The 21,022-nt window shown below is 36.3% G+C and overlaps 1 protein-coding gene across 5 annotated transcripts; it reads right to left on the bottom strand.

Annotated features, from left to right (window-relative positions):
* Positions 1–211: 211 nt before the first annotated feature.
* Positions 212–20,427, bottom strand: Rala (Ras-like protein A). 5 transcript variants are annotated; one of them, XM_053754219.1, is made up of 5 exons: positions 19,761–20,144; positions 6,754–6,936; positions 5,828–5,988; positions 5,287–5,461; positions 212–663 (listed from the first exon to the last, which is right to left on the bottom strand). In XM_053754219.1, exons 1-5 carry the CDS (start codon positions 19,812–19,814, stop codon positions 553–555), a joined length of 684 nt encoding a protein of 227 aa, XP_053610194.1. In that variant the 5' UTR covers positions 19,815–20,144; the 3' UTR covers positions 212–552. The 5 variants fall into 5 exon arrangements, with proteins under 5 accessions (XP_053610194.1, XP_053610197.1, XP_053610193.1 ...); XM_053754222.1 differs by lacking the exons at positions 212–663; positions 19,761–20,144 and adding exons at positions 788–3,772; positions 20,269–20,427; XM_053754218.1 differs by lacking the exon at positions 212–663 and adding an exon at positions 788–3,772 and having other exon boundaries at positions 19,761–20,142.
* Positions 20,428–21,022: the final 595 nt, after the last annotated feature.

Below are 21,022 nucleotides of genomic sequence, written 5' to 3'. Positions count from 1 at the left end.
GGGCACAGTGAGTCTGACGGCAATAGAGAATTCGGACTGATGTCGAAGTAGAAAAGCTAGTCGGCGAGCCTAATATTATATGGACGAGTCCAAAACACAGCGACTTCGCTGGATCGGCCACGTTGTGAGGATGGAGGAAGACCAAGCAGTGAATTGTGAGCGCCACATGAGTCAACACAACGAAGAAGACAGTGTAATAAAAAGAATGCCAGAGTTTTTCAAATGTTTATTTTAGATTAATTACATACAATATCTATTTTATAATAGGTATTTACAGTATTTATGTATAACCCTTTTATAAGAAAACAGCACGGGTATATTATAAATCTCACTTTCTCGTCCGAGCGTATTTCGGGTATGTTTCTCAGAATAGAGTTTCATGGGCCGCTTCCCTACTTTTTCTTCAACACTACGCACGGTGATAAGCATCCTTAGTTGTCTTTGTCAGAAAGTATATTCTAAATATTTGTTGGTGAATCTTTACCACCAACACCAGTGCTATCACTTATAAAAGCTTAGAAAAGTATTTTGATCGAGAAGTTCTCGCACAGGTCAGCAAATAATACAACAAGGCGCCCGACAGCGCTTGCCTTCGTGGAGGTCCTCCTCCTGAGGCAGGCCGCGCTTCAGCCGCGACATCTGGCGGATGAGGGTCAGGAACGCCTGCGCAGACCCACAGCCCAGAAACGACTTAAGTAGAATGTTTGTAGAGGGGGTAATTGGTCCGAAATTCGATATCAAAGTTCGCCCGTTAATAAATCAATGGGAGCACAAATAAGACTCAAAGTTTGCAAATCAGTATATTTCTGTATTTTCACCTCCTCTAGTGGCCGTACGTCGTACGCGTGAACTAAACTAACCTATAGGATTCAGTACATGAGTAGAAAACGCTGGGCACCAGCGTCTACGTCCACTGCTGTGCTAAAATGATACAGTTTTGGAATTACAATAAAACGAGACTCGGTTCTTTTAGGAATGAGTCTCTATATATCTCGACAAAGCCTTTCAAAATAGTTTAATGTGATGTACTTAATATTTTTTTATAGAAATAGCAGCGGGCTTATTGTGCCGCAGTTTGGACTCCCGTTTGTAGTAGTTGTGTTGACTTCTTGTTTTCTCATTTCCCAGTTTCTCTTATACATAGTCTAGTACAGCAGTGAAACGTATAAATGCTCCATACAAAATACTCTATTTCCCTGTTAACATATAAACGTTAATCACAAAATATCTGCTTTGCAAGTGAACGAATGAGACTACAGTTTATACATACACAAAACGTTTACCCTATTTATAATTTATATAACGTTGGCAGTACGAACTGACTTATTCACAATTATATAACCTGTTTATGTATTATGCTACATGATAACCACATTCGAAATTCTATATTCGAAAGTCACTGAATCGCGTGGCGGTTTTCATTCAAATCCATTATAATATTTATAATCATTTAATTTAATAAGTATTTGCAAGGTTGACGAGATCGCATAATAATATCAACTTGTCCTTTAATTAGCACATTATATAATATTAAGCAACTAAGACTAGTTTCGAAATATTGATTTATGTTAAAAACTGGAACTAAATCGTAGATTCATTTTTGATTTTATTTTGTATAGAGTAAAGGTCGATCAGATCAATGAAATTCGAACATAGTCCAATATTTCGATCCGAGTCAGAGTGGTGTAGATCGTCAGAACCTTTATATTTCGAGAAGCAAACTCCCATGCGAGTAGTCTATGCCTAGCTGAGTCCTAACATCGACTTACGCGATAACGGCCCGGCCGTTATGTGGCCGAAAATATACGAAATGTAAATAATAATAATTATCTCGCATACATTTTTCAATAAATAAATTTGACAGATCTAAAGCCGGTAGTACAACTAGCCGGCCGCAAGAGGGCGCTGTATTGTTGAAACGAGATTTATGATGATTGCTAAAAAATGCAATAATTTATTAATGCCCTTTCTCACGAGATTATTCTTAAGAAATCGAAAAGTTTGTTGTAAGGGCAATTCTAAGTTCACGAGAAATAAACGTCCGCGACGTTTTTTGTCGCTATTATACATTATGCAATACAACGTCCCCTTGAAATTTCCAATCACCTAGAACGAACAAATAAATTAACAATACAGTGACATGACTACAATTACGAGTAAAAAATGAGCACATACAATTTAAATATAAAATATAAATGAAGTTGTGACATCCCGAGACCACGACAGTGTAACATTGAAATGAAGAAAGAAAAGTCCTTCAAATAGTTCATTTAATTCAGAATGCTTAAGTTTCTTGGGGGTAAAAACATGTTTCTCGCCAATACAATACACTTTATTATATTTTGATATAAAATGTTACTCTTACTAGTGAAACAAGTCTGTCTGTACATGAGAAACCTTAGAGTAAGTTTACTGAGAAACTAACACAGCATAAATCCCTGACATGAGGGAAACATTTTGTAATTAATACTGAGTTTAAAGCATTAACGATTTATTTTGATCTTGTACATCATGTGCTGTCGTGGTGGGGAAGAAGAAGGGACAATACATAAACAAACATGGACCTACAGTGCAGACTTCACGATTAGGCGTCAACGCGGAAACACCATTTATTTTATAAATTTTACAATTTTTTACAACAATATTCGTTGACTAATAATATGTAAAGTTGATAATGTTACACAAGTGTTACCGCGCTGTCGCGTACATTCCAACCAGCATACACATTACATTTAGCGCTTACTTTAGAATAAATACAAAACTTACATTAGCGTCCATGCTTCAGAGTGCTGTCTGTATGTCTGCAGTTATATTGACATAGAAACTTAACGACTAATACAAATATCACAAAAATACAACATTCTATATTAGACAATGATAATATATGGAACCGATTATGTGTAAAACTAGCTCCAAAATCTACTTGCGCTCTGTAGGTGGGCGAACTTAGTTTTAAGTAAATTAATGATGTCAACTATTTTTGTAAACCATAAGATGTCTTATGGTGCAACGTTTTCTTCTTAAATAAAAATTATTTACTGGCTTAAAAATATTCGAGAACATTAATTAAAAAGATATCAATAAGTTTCTATGCCAATGTTTTGTTATTGTCTGCGGGAGTAGACGAATAACGTGCAAGCGAAGCTTATAACAAGGCCCGCCCGCGGCGCAGCGCAACGCAACACATCGGCGCGCTGCGCCGCGGTCGGGAGAAATGCCAGCACCAAAATGGGCGAATATCAAATTACTTTTTACATAGCCATAGCTTACTTCTAGTACATCGCGGCTTATCCCTTCGCTATCCACGTAAATGTATAAATCTTTCTCTTTAACAGAATCGAACAATATCGGGGTTTATGTATTTATTTTTTTAAAAAAAAAGCTCAAGATTTTATTATATTTCACCTAGTCGTAAAATTATTCACTCAAATATATTATTGGTTACAATTCAGAGCATTACAAGTCACACAGTGTGTGACTGAACACGTTACAACTACGCATCACGTAGCGAACTCATCTCGGAAGGACCCTTGATTAATTAGCTAAAGACAAGTAAACAAAATCCGCGGATAGCCGAACAAGCATGACGCATCGCCGCGTACATTTCTGGCTGGTGGGTGGTGGTGTGGTGGTGGGGGGAGGGGGGGGGGGGGTGTCTCTACAAAATGCTGCACTTGAGTTTCCTGCGCTTGCGGTCCTTGAGCGTGCCGTTGGGCGCGCGCGACTCGTCTGACTTGCGCGAGCGGATCTCCCGCATGAGGTCAAAGAACACCTGCGGGGGAGACGACTCATAAAGCTACCTTCACCACATCGATCGGACGAGGACTATCCAAAACCGACACAGATAAAAGGACTTGCGCAGACGAATACATTCGGCGGATCCAAATGCGTGTAAAAGGCGAAAAGTACGGGGTAAAATTAAGCCGAGGACGAGTCGTCTGCGCAGGCCAAAAAAGATAAATGAATATATAATTTTAAAATACGTGTGTGTCACTCGTGATTGTCGAGTATGTCGGTTCGCCGCGGCGCGGGCTGAGCCCCACTCGTCTTGAGAATGGTATTCTAAACGATCGAAACTAGTTGACATATCTTAATTTATAATTCTTATTTCTCACAAATATTTTTAAGTAATATACATATTTATGTAAAATAATATATTTTGAGTACGTCCTCCCAATAATGTTTAATTTCGCTTCTTTACAAAGTAAAAAAAAATAGAATACTCCATTTAAGCCAAGCGGCGACTAGCTAACGAGAAAGCTGTGAAAGCGTTTAGAGCATACGCGGCTCGGCTTAACTGGTGCAAATTTAAATAAATTCGACTTTACTTGTGAGACCTTATAGAAAAATTCGATGGTACGGCAACGTTATCAGAAGGGAGACGATCAATATTGTAAAAAAGGGAACAGGACTTGAATGGGAGAGAAATAGAGTAACACCAAAGAAGAGATGGATGAAGTGTGTCCGGCGGGATGTAAGAAATTAAATAAATAAATAAATATATTATATTAGGACAAATTACACAGATTGAGATAGCCCCAAAGTAAGTTCGAGGCTTGTGTTATGGGATACTAACTCAACGATACTATATTTTATAACAAATACATATATAGATAAACATCCAAGACCCGGGCCAATCAGAAAAAGATCATTTTCCATCATGACTCGACCGGGGATCGAACCCGGGACCTCTCGGTTCAGTGGCAAGAACTTTACCACTGCGCCACCGAGGTCGTCATATTAAATAAATAAATATATATATTAAATAAATAAATACATATATTAAATAAATAAATACATATATTAAATAAATAAATACATATATTAAATAAATAAATAAATATATTAAATAAATAAATAAATATAAATAGAGGAAGTAAAGGACATGCTGTACCGACTCCACATAAAGTGGTATAAGGTTTGGCGGATGATGATGTGGGACCTCACATTTTGGGGCCGTTCATTAATCACGTCATGTTTTTTGTTGTCATGTATTAAAATACATAAAATCATCGTGTATAAATAAACCTTCGTGATACGTGGTGAGATTTAAGACACTAGCACCCCTGTATACTAGTCGAGTTTTTTGTAGGCACTAAAAATACACGTGATTTTAGGCGAGGATGTTACTCGACTAGAGTAATAATATTTTTTTTATATTGTCTTGAAATACGTGGTGATCCACGTATTTCAAGACGATATAAACCCTTATGATATAACCCCCCTTTCAAGCCCAACGTGATTAATGGAGGAGCCCTTAAATAGAGTAGAGTTCAGCGTACAGACCTTGTCGACATTGTCCCGGGTCTTGGCGGAGGTCTCGACGTAGGGCACCTGCCAGCCCAGGGCGCGCTCGCGGCACGCGTCCAGCGGCACGCGGCGCTTGTCCGCGAGGTCGGACTTGTTGCCCACCAGCAGGAACGGGATATTCTCGTCGTTCTTCACGCGCAAGATCTGCTCTCTGCCACGATATGGAGGCTCATTAGCTTCACGGTTCAGAGATATAGCCCGCTGCTGATTGGTCATGGTCACTCTCTCTCTCTATCTATCTCTCTCTCTTTCTCTCATCTAATTGGTTGTTTGTTGCGTCGTTTCTTCATCATTTGCGCTTTGGAAGTCGACAGTAGACTTAGTCTTAAGTGATTTTTTTGGCGTTAATAAGTGAAATTTTGAATTTAAGTCATGCCGTACTGCTACATCGGAAGTCTGTCACAGAGGGTTTCAAAAGCGAGATGATTCCAGTCATTATTAGTCATTACACCTAGAACCTTTTTCAGAGCAAGTGACACGCAAAATGATTTGACATATATATTAAGTAGCAGGTCACCTGAACTCCTGCGTCGCGTCGAAGCTCTCGGGCTCTGTGATGGAGAAGACGCAGAGGAAGCCCTCCCCGGACCTGAAGTAGTTGTCTCGTATCGCAGCGTAGTCCTCCTGCCCCGCCGTGTCCAGGATGTCTATCTGGACTTCCTCGCCGTCTAGTACCACCTGGAATTGGCAATTTTATAAAATTGTTTAAATTTTCTTATCAGGGCTTTTTTAGTAATGGTCAGTAATTTGTACCATTTAGAGAAGAAAGTGCTTGTGAAGTTCTCTTTAATGGTTAATATCTGGTTTTAGATCGTAAATTTAAATGTAAAGATATATTGTGTATATTTTCCTTATATAAATAGCAATTCACAAACCAATAATGGATATTTCTCCTAAAATAGACATTAACCAGTGAAGTCAACATAAAAATCACGATTGCTAACCTAATTAACTCCAAATAGACGTGAGGTTAACGCGCTAATAGACGTTTCGGATTAACGAGTACATTGCACACGTCATGTGACGTCATCGTGTCGTGCGCATGAGACATCGTGTCGTCTTCAGCCTGTCTGAAGTCGTATCGTGCGCAGGAGCTACACTTAAGGAGTCTTCACACTTATCGACGCGGGTTCGGCCCGTCCTAACCCGTTCTAGACTACCTAGGATACATATAATCTTCTAAGAACGGCAGCATCCGGACCTGTCAGTCCCAGTCCCTGATATTTGAAGCCTGAATTCAACATCCAATGAAATAATAGCACATTATATATAGTAGAGCGTTCGGGGAAAGTTAAAAGAGAGATATTATTTCTTATTTAAATTTTTGAGTATTTTTTAGTAGGCACTGTTTCTGATTTATGTAATGTAAATAATTTTAACATTTAAAAATATCGTGTTGTCTTTGAATAAACGATCAGTTTCACGTTATTAATAGGGTCCCACCTTCTTCCTATAGCTGTCCGCTTTGGTGGGCTCGTAATCTTCGACGAACTCGTCGTACATGAACTGCAGCGTGAGCGCAGACTTGCCGACGCCGCCCGAACCCACCATGATGACCTTGTGCAGCGTGGGCTGCGCGCCCGGCTTCTTCGACATTATGCTGGGGCTGTGGCACTTGGTGACGCACTGCAACATAAACCAATTTATTTAATACTCAAAACGAAAAATCTACATAATCTCAGTTCTCGTCCGCGCTATCTCAAAGGTATCAGCTGGTACTCTTCTGTGTAACATATAGCTGAGCTGCTTATGTATTTTTATGTTATATTATTTTTCTTTGTATGTAATTGTGTGAAACAGTAAGAAATGAAGTTTTTATCTATCTATCTATCATAATGAGCAGAATCCAATATCTTGTATAATTTTTAGGAAGAAATTGGGTAAATATTGGGCGTAGATCCTAGATCGAATAAACTAGAAAAAGAAGCAATCTTCAAAGTGCCGACTGGTAAGGAGCAAGAAGAGAAAGAGAGCAGAACAAGAAAAGAGTAAAAATATCGAAGGCCAAGATCCTTTTGAGGTCGCCGAGCCATCGAAGTAAGCGATGATAGCTTCTTGAGACGTAATCACATCATAGAAGCCCACTTATCATGGCTTATTCATCATCATAGATTGATGTAATGAATCAGGTATGATATCAGTTTTGTGACAGAAATGAGCCACTCTCCCGTCCCTTGCGCACGTAAACTGAGATAAAGTCTGAATATGAGTCAGGCAGTGGTCGTCTTTTTATAAGATTAATTTCGAGAAACTTTTTCTAAATTCCGCTGAGGTTATATGGCAGATTTCCGACGAGGTGAACAATCAAGAGAGCCTGGTGTTTAATTGTCCGATTGTTTGATAAAAGGACATGATTCCGGGCACCAGAAGTCACGCCAAGTACTAGGCCCACGTCACAGTTGTCGTCTAATAAATCATCATCAAAAGGGTTATAAAATCTTGGCGCCAACGCTTGACATTATTGCAATGCGTTTTACAACCAAGACAATAAACCCAAAAGTATTAAAATAAAGAGAGTGATGTGGCCCACCGACCAAAGTCAGAAGAAAAAGAAGAATGAAATCCCATTGAAAACATTGATCCAAGCTTAATTTTGTCTCGTGTCAAATGCAGAGTTGATATAAAAACGAATCGATGTACTTCAAAAAATGGTAAAAATAAAACGTTGGGCCAAAAGGTCGGCAAACTTCAAGTGGTAACAAAACTAAGATTACTAAACGCCTTATCTGGTAAATAAATATGTATATTGTATATTTGGCTATCGAATGTTGATAAAATCCTTATGTCAACGGATGCCGGTAACTATGACAAAAAAAAACTATGACTCAACAAGGTAGAGCCATTATATAAAGCCTTTTATAAATAAAATCATATTACTGACCTGCCTTTTTAAAAAAACAACATACAAAATGTGTATTAGCGTCCCCAGTTACAAGTGGCTGCGTCGCCAACTGGGACATGAACCAACGGTTCGCCTTCGATGTGGATTGTTAACACAGTTTGAGTCCCCGTGACCTGACCGATTTATAGTACATGTCAGTCTATTTGGAAGAAGAAGAAAAAACAATATGAAGATGGAGGGAATACGGATGGAAAAGGCAAGTGACAGCACAAAATTGAAGGAATTTATATACTGTACCTACTGGCCCCACATAATTTAAAAAGACAATAAGAAATTTATTTGGAACAAAAAATATATATGATAATATTATGACAGCTGGGTGATGTAGTTATACCATGGATTATTTTGAAATTCCATGACTTTATACATAAAGATAGAAATAAAATATGCAGCAACACGATCTTATAAAACCAGTTGAATAGATCGTCACGCTCCAATTCCTTGAATAAATTAATTAAACAAACAAGTATTGGTTTTTGGAAAGGAAGTTGCAACGTATATATTACGTATATACATGCGTTTCCGCAAGTCTGACTAGACGTGCACTCATGTAGGTACGTCCTGTCTAGACGTTACTAATGGCCACAGATGACGACTGCTTATGATTTAACGTCAATCAACAACAAAATGTTTTCCTGATGATTTACAAAGTTTTCAGTAGATGAACACTTTTTTCTTCTAAATGAAAGTTTTCTTGCACACAAATGTCACCGAGTTGGATCCATAGTATTAAAAATCAATATTTAGAAAACTATATACGTACAGTCATAACCTATGACTCAGCCGATTGTTTCATCTTATGAGAAATTCTTAAGCATAGTACTAAAACTAAAAAAATGCGTTGTTTAATATGAATAGCATAGCTCGAATGCAATAGAAATTAATTTCTGCCTTGGCCAGACTACACTAAAGGAATGGAATTTATTCTCAATGGAATTAATTCTTTCGGTTTCGGTAGAGACCGCGGTTATAAAACTAATTGATTCTCAGCAAAACATATAAATTGAATATACCTATACGTATAATACACAATAATACACATATATATATATATATATATATATATATACATATACTTATATATAATCAAAATTATGTATAATAATACAGTGGCGGGATTCCCCACAACTCTGTATCCAATAGCAGAAAACAGAGGGAATCCCAAAACTTGATCCTTACATGGCAAAATGTAAAGACATGATAACTCTTTGAGCCCCCATATTTTAATATCTAGCCCCCACAAAAAAAAAAAATGATTCTCAGCCGACTTTGCAGCACCTAGATGTTGAAAGCCACTGTCATAGCTATGGGAGAAATAGGGCGACCATATGTCGAACACCACAACACATATGAGACTTATTCGCTCATATATACCAGTGATATTACGTGATATATACCAGTGTATTTTAATTTAGTCTGTCTTTTGTTTCACATATCTTACTTGATAAACACTTGTGGGTGGGAGAATTTTAAGAATGGCATGTAACGGATCAGATTTGGAAGGTGACGCAACACCGGCGCATCCATTTTGAGCTATCATCGCAGAACTATGACCGCCGTAAGTGGTCAAAACTATTTTAAATGCTGTTCATGCTATAATATTAAATAAGGCACATGATGATCATGGACAAACCCAAAATATCTACAGATACATGTCACGAATTGGAAACGATGTTGTCTCGGGAGAAGCAGTCGACTTGACTAAATTAAAAGTCTATTTAATCTAGGTAAAATATAATTTCTAAATATAGTTGGTACGTTTAATCCTCAACTATGCGTGTTACTTATATGCTATTCCTCTCGTGAATTACAATTTAAACCTATTTCATAAACACAATTATTTATTTGGTAAGAGATGCAGTAATTTTATTACATTACATATTGTAACTAATTCGTCGATTTTTCTATAAAACTTATAACAAAATTCCCAAATTGATGACATTAGAGTGACTAGTACTGCTGACATCAACAACGGCCACAAAACTAACATATACAGCTACAAAAAAGAAAGAACACAGAGTAGCCATACATACATACATATAAGTAATTACTATGATTAGACATTCATATTGAAGCGATAACAATCGTGATTACATCACGATAATATTCGCGATACCGATGGAATTCTACGTGCCATTAACTGCAGCTCGTGCTTGACCATCAGTGTGACGACCTCAATCACGTCACAGTCATGAAATTCTCGAAACTGCTATTGCGTGGAATCGATATCAAATATCGATTTAATTACGCACGGAAAATGCCTCAAAAGTTAAAAAGTTGATTGCTCTTCATTATTGTCGATAAAGTACGAGTATGTTTCCATTTCTGTCTGATTTTATATCCTACAAGATTATGAACTGAGACGAGCGGCTTTTTCTATGAACTGAGCTCTTCTTGATTTCCTTTCTCTCCAGCTGAAATCAAGTGTTTCATAAACTTGTAGGTATAAGCTGCTATCTCTCCTCACAAAGAGAGATAAAAAATAGATTAATGGAATTTAAACTAGTATTATTATACGTAGCTAGTATTGTATATTTTTGTATTTACTAAGTTTTATGAATTTTATGAATGAATTAATTTTTGTAATTCTTATGAGAATAAAATTATTGTAAACTTATTATCTTATCCAACACACAGCTGTATTGTAATCATGCTTTGGCATTTACGATGTTTATAATAATGAATATATAAAAAAAACCAATGTTCATATAACCCAATATTATATACTCCAACCGCACAGCGGATTTTAATGGCATTTGGCAAACGGATAGAAAATGACCTGGTTTAAAACTTATAAAAAAATTATAACCCTGAATAGCCATAGAAGCTCCGTGCACATCTAGTTTAACTGGGTAGAGATTGTAATACTGCTGCAATGTGGGGCTTTATATTTATTTATTATCATTTATGTATTTCCTTAAGGAATTCTCAGGCATTTCATTTTCAGCTGACTTTAATTTTATACTGGTAGAAGTCAGAGCATATTCAAAATCGGATTGTAATATACTCTCTAAAAAGGGGCACACCAACCAAATTACAATATCTCGCTCCCACTACGGTAAAACCACGATTAAGTTTATATTTATTACGAATATTCTTTACTAGACACCAGTCCCGGTCTCGTTCCGGTAAATCCATAATAAATAAATATATATTTACAGCTAAACTTTCCTGAGGAATAAATTTATTAAAAAAACCTGACATCAAAATCCGTTGCGTAATTTTAAAGATCTACGAGCATACGAGCACGGACACGAGGACCGGAAGCGATTTTGTTTAATGCTTTGTAGTGATGCATTTTTTTGTTCTTATTGGGAATAAAAAGTACAAATGTAATATTTTTGTTGTAGCGAGTGTAACTTTGTCTACGCCTTTTTGTTCTCTAACTGTGGGAACCACGAGACCACGACCAACTTCACTGTATGTTACGACCAATCGAGTTGACTTTGTTTTGATCAGCTCAAGCTCACATTATGTGTAGAGAGCATGTGTTTGTAGTACAAATACTTTAATATGCTGTAGTACATTTTGTTCTCGACGTTTGCGACCAACTAGCTCATTGTAACATTCAAATATTTTCACCGAGATTAGCATAGGAATGGCCAATTAGTTGCACACTATTCGCACACTGTTCGCTTGTCGCCGTTCCGCTTTGTACCCCATTGTGTACACTGAGCACGTGTGAAGTCTCAATGGACTGTGACGTCACAGAGTAACTGTTCCGCCTCTTTGTTCCACGCCGATTATATCTGGAGCTGATCGTACCGTGATAAGTAATCTACTTCCAACATATTTCTACGTTCAACTTAAGGTCCTAGTTACATAGGCGCACACTAGTGCCACCATCACATTTAGCGCTAGCAGCTATGTAGGGCCTTAAAGAATTGAAACTAAAGCCTGGAACCTTTAAACAGCTATGCTGTCTATACTACTGTTTCTCTCTCATCCATCCTCGCGAATTTCTGTTGTGAAAGGCCCCTCGGACCCGGCCTCGGTGTAAAGACTACAATTTTGTTATATGGCTATTATTGGCAACCGGTCTTCTCTTTGGGATTACTATTGTTGCTTATAAGTTGCAAAGGCTATACCATATGTGCCAAGGGTAACTATTCAGCACGGCACAATACCACTATTACAGACTGGTAAATAGACCCTCTCCTGGCAATAGACATTACTGAGAGACAAGGGACTAACAATGTCATCAGCATGACCATCTGGTGGAAACGGAAATAAAACCCATAGTTTTCTTTGTTTAATAAATATTATATGGCGAAACTTTGCCTATTGAACAAGGAAGTGAATTACCTTTTACTTGACGGCGGAATAGGACAAGCTTCACTGAAAACGTGACAACACAATTTATAAAAAAAACAACGTATCTATTTCAAAGGTTTACGCTAAGTCTGACTCAGTCGGAAGTTATTACACTAGTACTTAACACAGAAATTGTGTGCTATTATATAAAACATTGCAATAGCTTTTATCACGTCGTTTTAGAGTTCAAATTACGATGGATAAACCTTTATGGGGTCCACGGTAATTAGTACAGAAAGTTGTTTTAATTTTAATTGTTGCGAACGCATTGCACGTTTTGACATAAAGAGAGAAACTTTTAAAATAATTAATGACTTGCAATTTAGCAAGTAAATTACGTCCGGGCCCTGAAACGACCACAAACTATTTTTATTAACGCACTGAGATGGTTCTGCGCTATAATATAACCACTACATATGCTCCCGTGAATATCGTACGAGGTGGCTGAGAGACACATAGTTTTGACAGCCGATATGCAATATCATTCCCAAAGAGAAGGTCGGTTGAAAAACTACAGCCAATTCTTAAAAATTTATGGCTTATTTCTAATGCCGGGGTTAATGCGAGCGGGCTCCGCAGTGTCACAGGCTCGATTAGTAGGAATACGCGAGGATGAAAGAGAGAGGCTTTCCGGGCATAAACGTTAATGCCCAGTTATTTTCCTTTTATCGACACTTTTATTATAATGATATTCACAGTTCCGTACTGTTTTCTAACCTGCTCACTATTCGTCATCATTATCATTTATCAAACTTATGATCTGAACTATACCCCTACGATATTGCGACCCCACATCATTACTCATGTTTTGATGAATGGTGTCTATGTTTCTCATAATCAAGTACAGATAAGGACATATTATCTTGTCCAAACTAATTGCAATGCCGCATGAGCAATCTTAGAAGATGACCGATGTTGATTCACTAGTGTTCTGTCATTAGATGATGATACTACAGTATGGAGCCCACCGCGACGTGGAGGACATCTGTTACTAGTGTCAGAAATAAAGATGAAAATTTTCACATTATTGCCATGTTTACTTTCTAAAATCTTGCACATCTGCATAAGAGATAATGGAAATTACATAAACTTTATGCCGTAAAATATATTGGAGTCCAATCCAATAGAGAATGCGGCTATAATAAACTTTCAAAACAGAATAATCGTTCACAAAACAATGCTAAATAAATTATGTATGACAGACTAATGACGTAAATATATATTTAAATACTGCCATTCAAATCACAATGCCTCTGATTAATGTTTCCTTTGAAATTTTAGAATACAGGTTTTGTGTTCAGGTTGCCGAATCATGAAGTCATGAATGACCCAAAGGAGAAAAGAGTTATAATGACAAAGAAATATGCATAGTATAGCAGTATTCCATACGTTGCTAGATAGAGAAAAGTGAAAAAATAATAATCAGTGGAAGGAAAAAAGAAGAAGAAAAGAGGAGAAAGAAGATAGTGAAAAGTTTGGAAAATTGGAAACCGTTTAATAAAGTTAAAAAGGCTTATTCCGTTAAGTTCCCAGCCACCAGTCACAGGTGGATTATCGGAAAACCCTCTATACAAGCCGAACGGAGTAGGATGTCGTCAAGATTGATATGCGTGCCTGTTAATATAATGTTCTGACAACTATGGATGCTGACTGTGCGAAGTGGAGGCGAAAATGTAGGAAAGCGAACCCTGGACTTTCATACTCAACGACTGGGAAGCAACTGGGAAGAGGCTCTGATTGGAGAGAGAACCCGAACGGAGATGATGATCAGAACCAGAAGCCTGGTGACCATGGCGATCTTATAAAAAACAAAAAAGTTTCTGAAATGGAAAGTGTCTTTTCGCACGTTTAATTTCGCATACTTCCCACTGATGGTCGCTGACCGACCAATGACACCAACTTACAGGTTCACTTTCGCGACACCGGTTGTGTAATTATAGCATCTGAATTTTAGCACAAAATTTTGTTACTAGATACATTTCTAAAGCTCGGATATCTCTCTGGTTTCCCAATTAGTGATTCAAACACTATCTCGTTTAGGTAAATGAAGATGCATATTTTGTGAAACATATTTATGACAGAGAAACATATAATTGTGAAAGTCAATATTATAAAGAAAAGTCATCCATCTTATTACGTCATGTTGTTCAGTTGGACACTTCCTAATTTCCTTTTGATTATAAATTTATAATTTAAGCATAAATATAAAATTGTATTGGTTTATCTCTACGACTTTCGGAAGATAAGTATCTTAAAATTAGCGTGACGGCCTTATCGCATATTACGTACTTAAATATGATACAATTTTCTGCGCGATGATGCTTAAAATAATAGCAGAATAACAGGAACAAGTCTCACAAGGAATTCAATTGCACGGGAACGCAGCTTGCATGCGGAATTGCAGATGACGTCACGTCTGGCTGTGACATGGCACATGGCGCGCCGATGCCTTTCCTATCCATATTGTGAGAATATTTGAATACTTTTGCAAAGGTCTTCGCTCACAGTGGATGAGGAAAGTAAAGAATAAATTGAACAAGTCATCCCTAAACAGTATCATTCTAATTTGTTTTCTAATAGTGGTTTAGCTCTTATACTGAGGATCTACACACTACATAATTCCGGGATCGGTTTGGGAGCTTAGGAGAACATACATTATTTGTTATGTAAGCTGATTGTTCATAAGACTCTCCCCACGCTATGCAAAACTCTTCAGTAATGTCAGTATCTGGTGGCCATTTAACTAATTCACTGGATAAGTTTCGTAGAACATGATGCGTGATAATATGCATGATGCGCTTCGATATTGGCCAATTTCAATATTAATTAACATAAATTCAGGCATGACAGCAACAATACCGACACTAGTATACCAGTATGAGTATGACCTATATGTGAGTCGTGATCTTAGGAGTCAATTAGTTCGTCCAGAGGTCGTCAGTTATCCGATCGCGATGACGCACGAAATTACTAAGTTTAGCGATTTTATTGTTGGATTTATTGAAGACTTATTTATTAGCTCGCTTTCTATAGCGACTTTGCCAGTGTTTTACCCATTAAAACGATACATTTTCCGGGATGAAATGTTTGTCCTTGTCTTCTTGGAAAGCATGGCACAATACAATAAGGCCGCCTTTTGCATAACATTTTCTGTACTACCATAATTTTATTGTTATTATTATAATTTTATTGTGATTATTATTATTCAATAAAGGGCATTGGAAATATAACTTCTTGGCGTCAACAATTTACAGCTTCCTCAAAAGCAAATGTGGAATACCGAGAACAAAATAAACGCAACTGTTTTTAATTTAAATCAAATTTCATAAATCTATGTATATATATATATATATATTAAGGGCATCATTTATACTATTATTATAAAGAGGTAAACGTATATTTTATCTCAAAATTCCCACGGGAACAATGTCCCGGGCAACAACTAGTACAAAATATTTGGATTAGCATTTCCATTAGTATCATATGTATTTCTTATGATATTTAAATGCATGACAATTTTCAGGTGACTATAATAACAAAAAATCTTAGCATAAATGGTGGGATGCTTGTTTTGCAAGCAGTGGATAATGACCACGATGAAGAGAGACAAAAAGGAAATCAAATATTTAAAAACAATCAAATCAAATATTTCGCTCCTGTGGGAATTTCGGGATAAAAAGTACCCTATGTGTTATTCTAGGTTATATTCTACCCGTGTACCAAATTTCATAACAATCGGTCCAGTAAATTTTGCGTGAAAGAGTAACAAACATACACACACACACATACATCCTCATAAACTTTCGCATTTATAATATTAGTAGAATTAATAAAATATTAAATAACAAAGTAGCTACAGTCAACTCAAATATATGTAAGTTTGATATTCGGCCATATGTAGCGGCTATTGACAATGTATCTGTACCGTTGCAAGTGCTGTTGCCTGTACTATCTAATGAAAGAAAGTACAAGCATGCTGCGTGACTGACAGCGATTAGTGATGCCCTTAACCCAAACAGAAAATATCGATTGTTGTCTGAACAGAACATGCAAAACACCGACACCATAGACAGCGGCCAATGCCATGACAATTTGTGTTAATATCAATACATTATTTATTTATTCTTCGTTTAGACGCGTAAATTCTCTGCGACAATCCATGTGATTTGGGCAGCGGTCAAATCTGTGGGACAGGTCTCCTTTAATCAAGATCTTTATGGGAATACGTTCACTTCAGATAAGTTAGTGCCCTTAATATCTGTCATTTTGCAATAAGATCGCAGTGCGTTCTCCTCGACCAATAATTTTATATTCCAAAACACATACCTTCCTGCGGAGACAAGGGACAAAGGGTGGACAACACGACATAATAACCACACAGTATCACAACACGATTCACATCACGGCCACTCGCCAACACATCCACAGACACATTAAATGGAAACAATGCTAAAACAATTAAAATGATGCTGAGGCGCGAGATTACCTCTATCCCCATTTATTTCGTCATACATTTGTGATTTGTTTGTGAAAAATAATAGTTTTAGTTAATTTTCCGGTTGGTGATTCATATTTTAAGCTTATTAGGTCGTAAGTCGCATAGCTGCCGAACAATGAATTTCTTTAAACTATGTTTTGGGGCTAATCCCTTATGTATTTACACCATATATATCTTTAATTGAGGAGTTCAATTTTCTCCACAATTTACCAGCGAATCTGATCGGGCGCACTGTTCTAACCGCCAAGTTCCATCTCCAGTTAGACACGCCTGAATTAAGCACGAGCTAGATATCCTTATCAGTAGTGAATAGCGATGCTTATCTCTAACTCATACGTACTTGTGACCGATACCGCAGCCAGTCTACGTGGGCTAAGAAGTTATTGATTTCAGGTGCGATAGAGATTTGAGAATAAGATTCTGATACAAAATAAAACTACTGCAATTTAATTTTATACATATGATTTCATTAATACTATCTTTTATAATATTTCAGAATTTCCACCTATAAGACTGAACTTGACTAAACTCTGTCTACTTCGTAAGGAATAAAGAATAAACAGTTACCAGAGATGGCATACGGTGGTGAAAATATTAGAAAATCTTTGGGGTGAAGAACCATTTTAGATTCCACAGGCCATGACATGACCCTCTGTGATAATATAAAAGTGTAGGTTTACTCCAAAAAGAACACCGCTTCAATGTAAAGCAGAACTAATAGATATAGTTACTGATATCAAATGTTGGGAATATAATGACTCATTTCTGTATTACTGAGTGTGAGATACGCTATGAATAGCAATTATGAATAAAGTCACATAATAACTACATATTTAACAGACTTAGTACGAACATTTAATTTATTTAATGTAGCTGACGTTTCAGCGCCCTTCTCCCAAAACACAGGATACGAAGAAGGGGCGCAATATACTTCACTGCAGACAGACAGATGTATAATTATCAAGACATGAGTAAAGTGCGAATATATCCTCTCCTATTTCGAACATCCTAAATTCTTGATCTTTTTTTTTCCAAAATTTTGTTTTTGAAAATATTGTACCATTGTGTATCATACCTATGTATCTTACTGCTATTATTATAAAGAAGAAATAAAGATATGTATTTTTGAATGTTTGTAACAAGTCATTCAAAGAACTGCTATAGTGTAATTATGATGATATTTGGCACTGACAGATAGACCATTTAACATTAACAAGTACTTTCAAAAAGGTAACCACTGCTTGTGAACCCACTAAATGCGTGAACAGCATAATAGCTCATAACAGTTGAGTAAAATCACGCGAAGTTGCATTCTTAAAAAAAAGTTGGCACAAAAAATGTGTTTCCAGTTGACTGGCTGAGAAATAGAAAACTGCACACCACCTGCATTGTTGCCAGTGCAATGATGTCAGTAGAAATTGAATTGACAGAACACATGAATAATTCTTTCTTATAGGGCTGCCTAATAAAAGTTTAGAACAAGATTTTCTAGTTCCAATTATTGCAATATTTCATATATTCATTTTTCTATATACACAGTACTATAATATATTAACCTGTTGATCACAGAGAATCGAGACACAATAGGTAAACAATTGTTATTTGGTAGCCAGCTACCGTTTAGTAAGTGATGGGTTAATAAAGATTTCATAAATGTGTTTAAGCAAATAATAAATTAGGTAGTAATTATTTAAAAGGAATTATTAAAAAAAAATACATTAAGTATACCATTGACAATAATGCATATTTAGATTTATTTATTTATTTATTTATTTATTTAGATTTGAAACAAAATTTAAAAATGTAACTTAGAAAAATTGCTTTTCATTTAGGAAATGTCTTCTCTTCATGTATACTGTGGATGTGGTCTTAACATAGTGAATTATTAACACAAAGAAATTGATGTTAACACTATGTCAGGTTAATAAAAGGGCTAGATACAGAACTTCAGTACATACATTATTATACATATTTTATTTATTTGTAATGTATAATAAATAACGTCACTGATGACATCCCTGATCAAAAATATAATTTAGTATACACAGAACTACTTGTAATTCTTATAATATACAATCCAAATATGTTGAGCGAGTCAGTCGCTCTTGCCTGGTAATAAAAATTTGGAAATTTTTAAAATTGTAAATGCTAGATGTCATTTTGAGTTATTAGTCTGTCATACAAATGAAATAGTATATTAACTTTTAAACTACAATTTCTTCAGTTTTATTTAAATATGTGATATCTATGCCACCACTTTACGCTACTTGAATAAAATCTGACACCAGTTTTAACAATTAACACACTCAAAAAAAAGAAAATATTACTATTTTGTTATTTAAAGGTAACACTTATATAGATTATATAGCATGGCTCTGTGTATCCTGTAAAGGATAAAGACATAATATTGTATCAGTATCTGTATATCCTTTATATTTTTTATATGATTGCCTGTAGAATGGTGACTGTAAGTAGGAATCAAGGCCACTGTTACTTTTTTAGAAGATACAATCTTTAGTACTTATTCCATCAATTACTTATTTTAATACCTTGGTGGAATAATATTTATATAGAAAAATATGCAAAAATATATTTCAAAATGCACTAACCATAACCATGGCAACAGACCCATATTATTATATTGAAAAACAAATATGAAACAGTCTGCAACTAATAGAAAACTCTAATAGAAAAAGTGGTTGAAGGACAAAAAAGATGGAATTCCCAATGGCTTACCTTTTGTTCTTCAAGAAATGACGTAGATAATTGGTATGCGAGCGCAGAGAACATCACTAGGCACTCGGCACCGTCTCCCGGCGACAGGAGACGCGCGAAAACTGTCCCAATCCCATAATAAACCAACACCACAACCGGACCAAATTAGACACTGATAAAATAAACACTAAGCTTTCCCGACTGACCTTCCGCCAGCTCCGACCAGAACTACCCGTATTTTAGCTGAGAATCAATGATAATCACCGAATCAGGCGGTCACTTGGATGACAAAGACTGATCGATCTAACCGCACCGCACTCAAGCACCGGTACTCCGGTATAAACAGCCAGCAAATCAGGCCGGGAAAAGTGCACTAACACGTGAGAACCGCAAGACAATACGCGAGAAACTGTGGGAGAACGAGAGGCGTTGCCATTGTAGTAAACAATCACGTCATTGACCCTAAATACGGAACGCTAGTAATACGGCACGCTTTCGGAGCGACGGCATAATATATTTGTAAACTCACCTAGACAATGACGCTGCTTAAAATACTGCTTTATCCTTGGGTTTATAGTTTCACAGTAATTTGATTTCACTTATTTCGTCAATAGTCTCGCACATTCACACAAATCACAAAGCTGTAGCTGTCAAAACTGACGAGTTCGTGGAGAAAAGAAAAGAGACCTCTATCTATAGATGTATTTAAATTCCGTGTAAGTATTAGGAAGTACCCTAAAAATGGGGAAATAATAACTATGGTACAAACAACAACAAAAATTCCGTACGTAAAATTTCCGTTGTTGTTTACTAACCGCAAAAAGATTTATCAAGATAGTTCAACTGACAGGCGGGCATCGGTGGAAATTGTCCACCCCACCCGTGCTTATATCCTTCTATAACAGATACTGAAAAAAGGTATTTATAGATGTAGTAGGAAGTCTTATGTCCATATTATTTATTTATCTATATTCGGGACTTTTGTTTAACAACTAGGCAACATTACGTTTTGACGTGTCGCGAACATGACACTGACATGACAACATGACAGGTAAAGGAAATAACAAGACGCATCGCAAGCTTCATAATTTTTGTTTTAAAATTTTATTTGAAATTAAAGGATATTGGTGTTATTTTGTATAAAATTAAATTTGTGATAAGTGTTTTAAAAATTAATCCGTTTACTTCTAAAAATTAAACGTTTAGGCTAATTTAGCAATATGTCAAACTAAAGAAAATTAAAAACCTTAGAGAACCAATCATGAACCAATAGATGAAAAAGA

The sequence above is a fragment of the Plodia interpunctella genome, chromosome 13 (assembly GCF_027563975.2).
Source record: "Plodia interpunctella isolate USDA-ARS_2022_Savannah chromosome 13, ilPloInte3.2, whole genome shotgun sequence".
Taxonomy (NCBI): Eukaryota; Metazoa; Arthropoda; class Insecta; order Lepidoptera; family Pyralidae; genus Plodia; species Plodia interpunctella.
The sequence above is the reverse complement of the archived record's forward strand: the minus strand, read 5'-3'. Positions and strand labels throughout refer to the sequence as shown.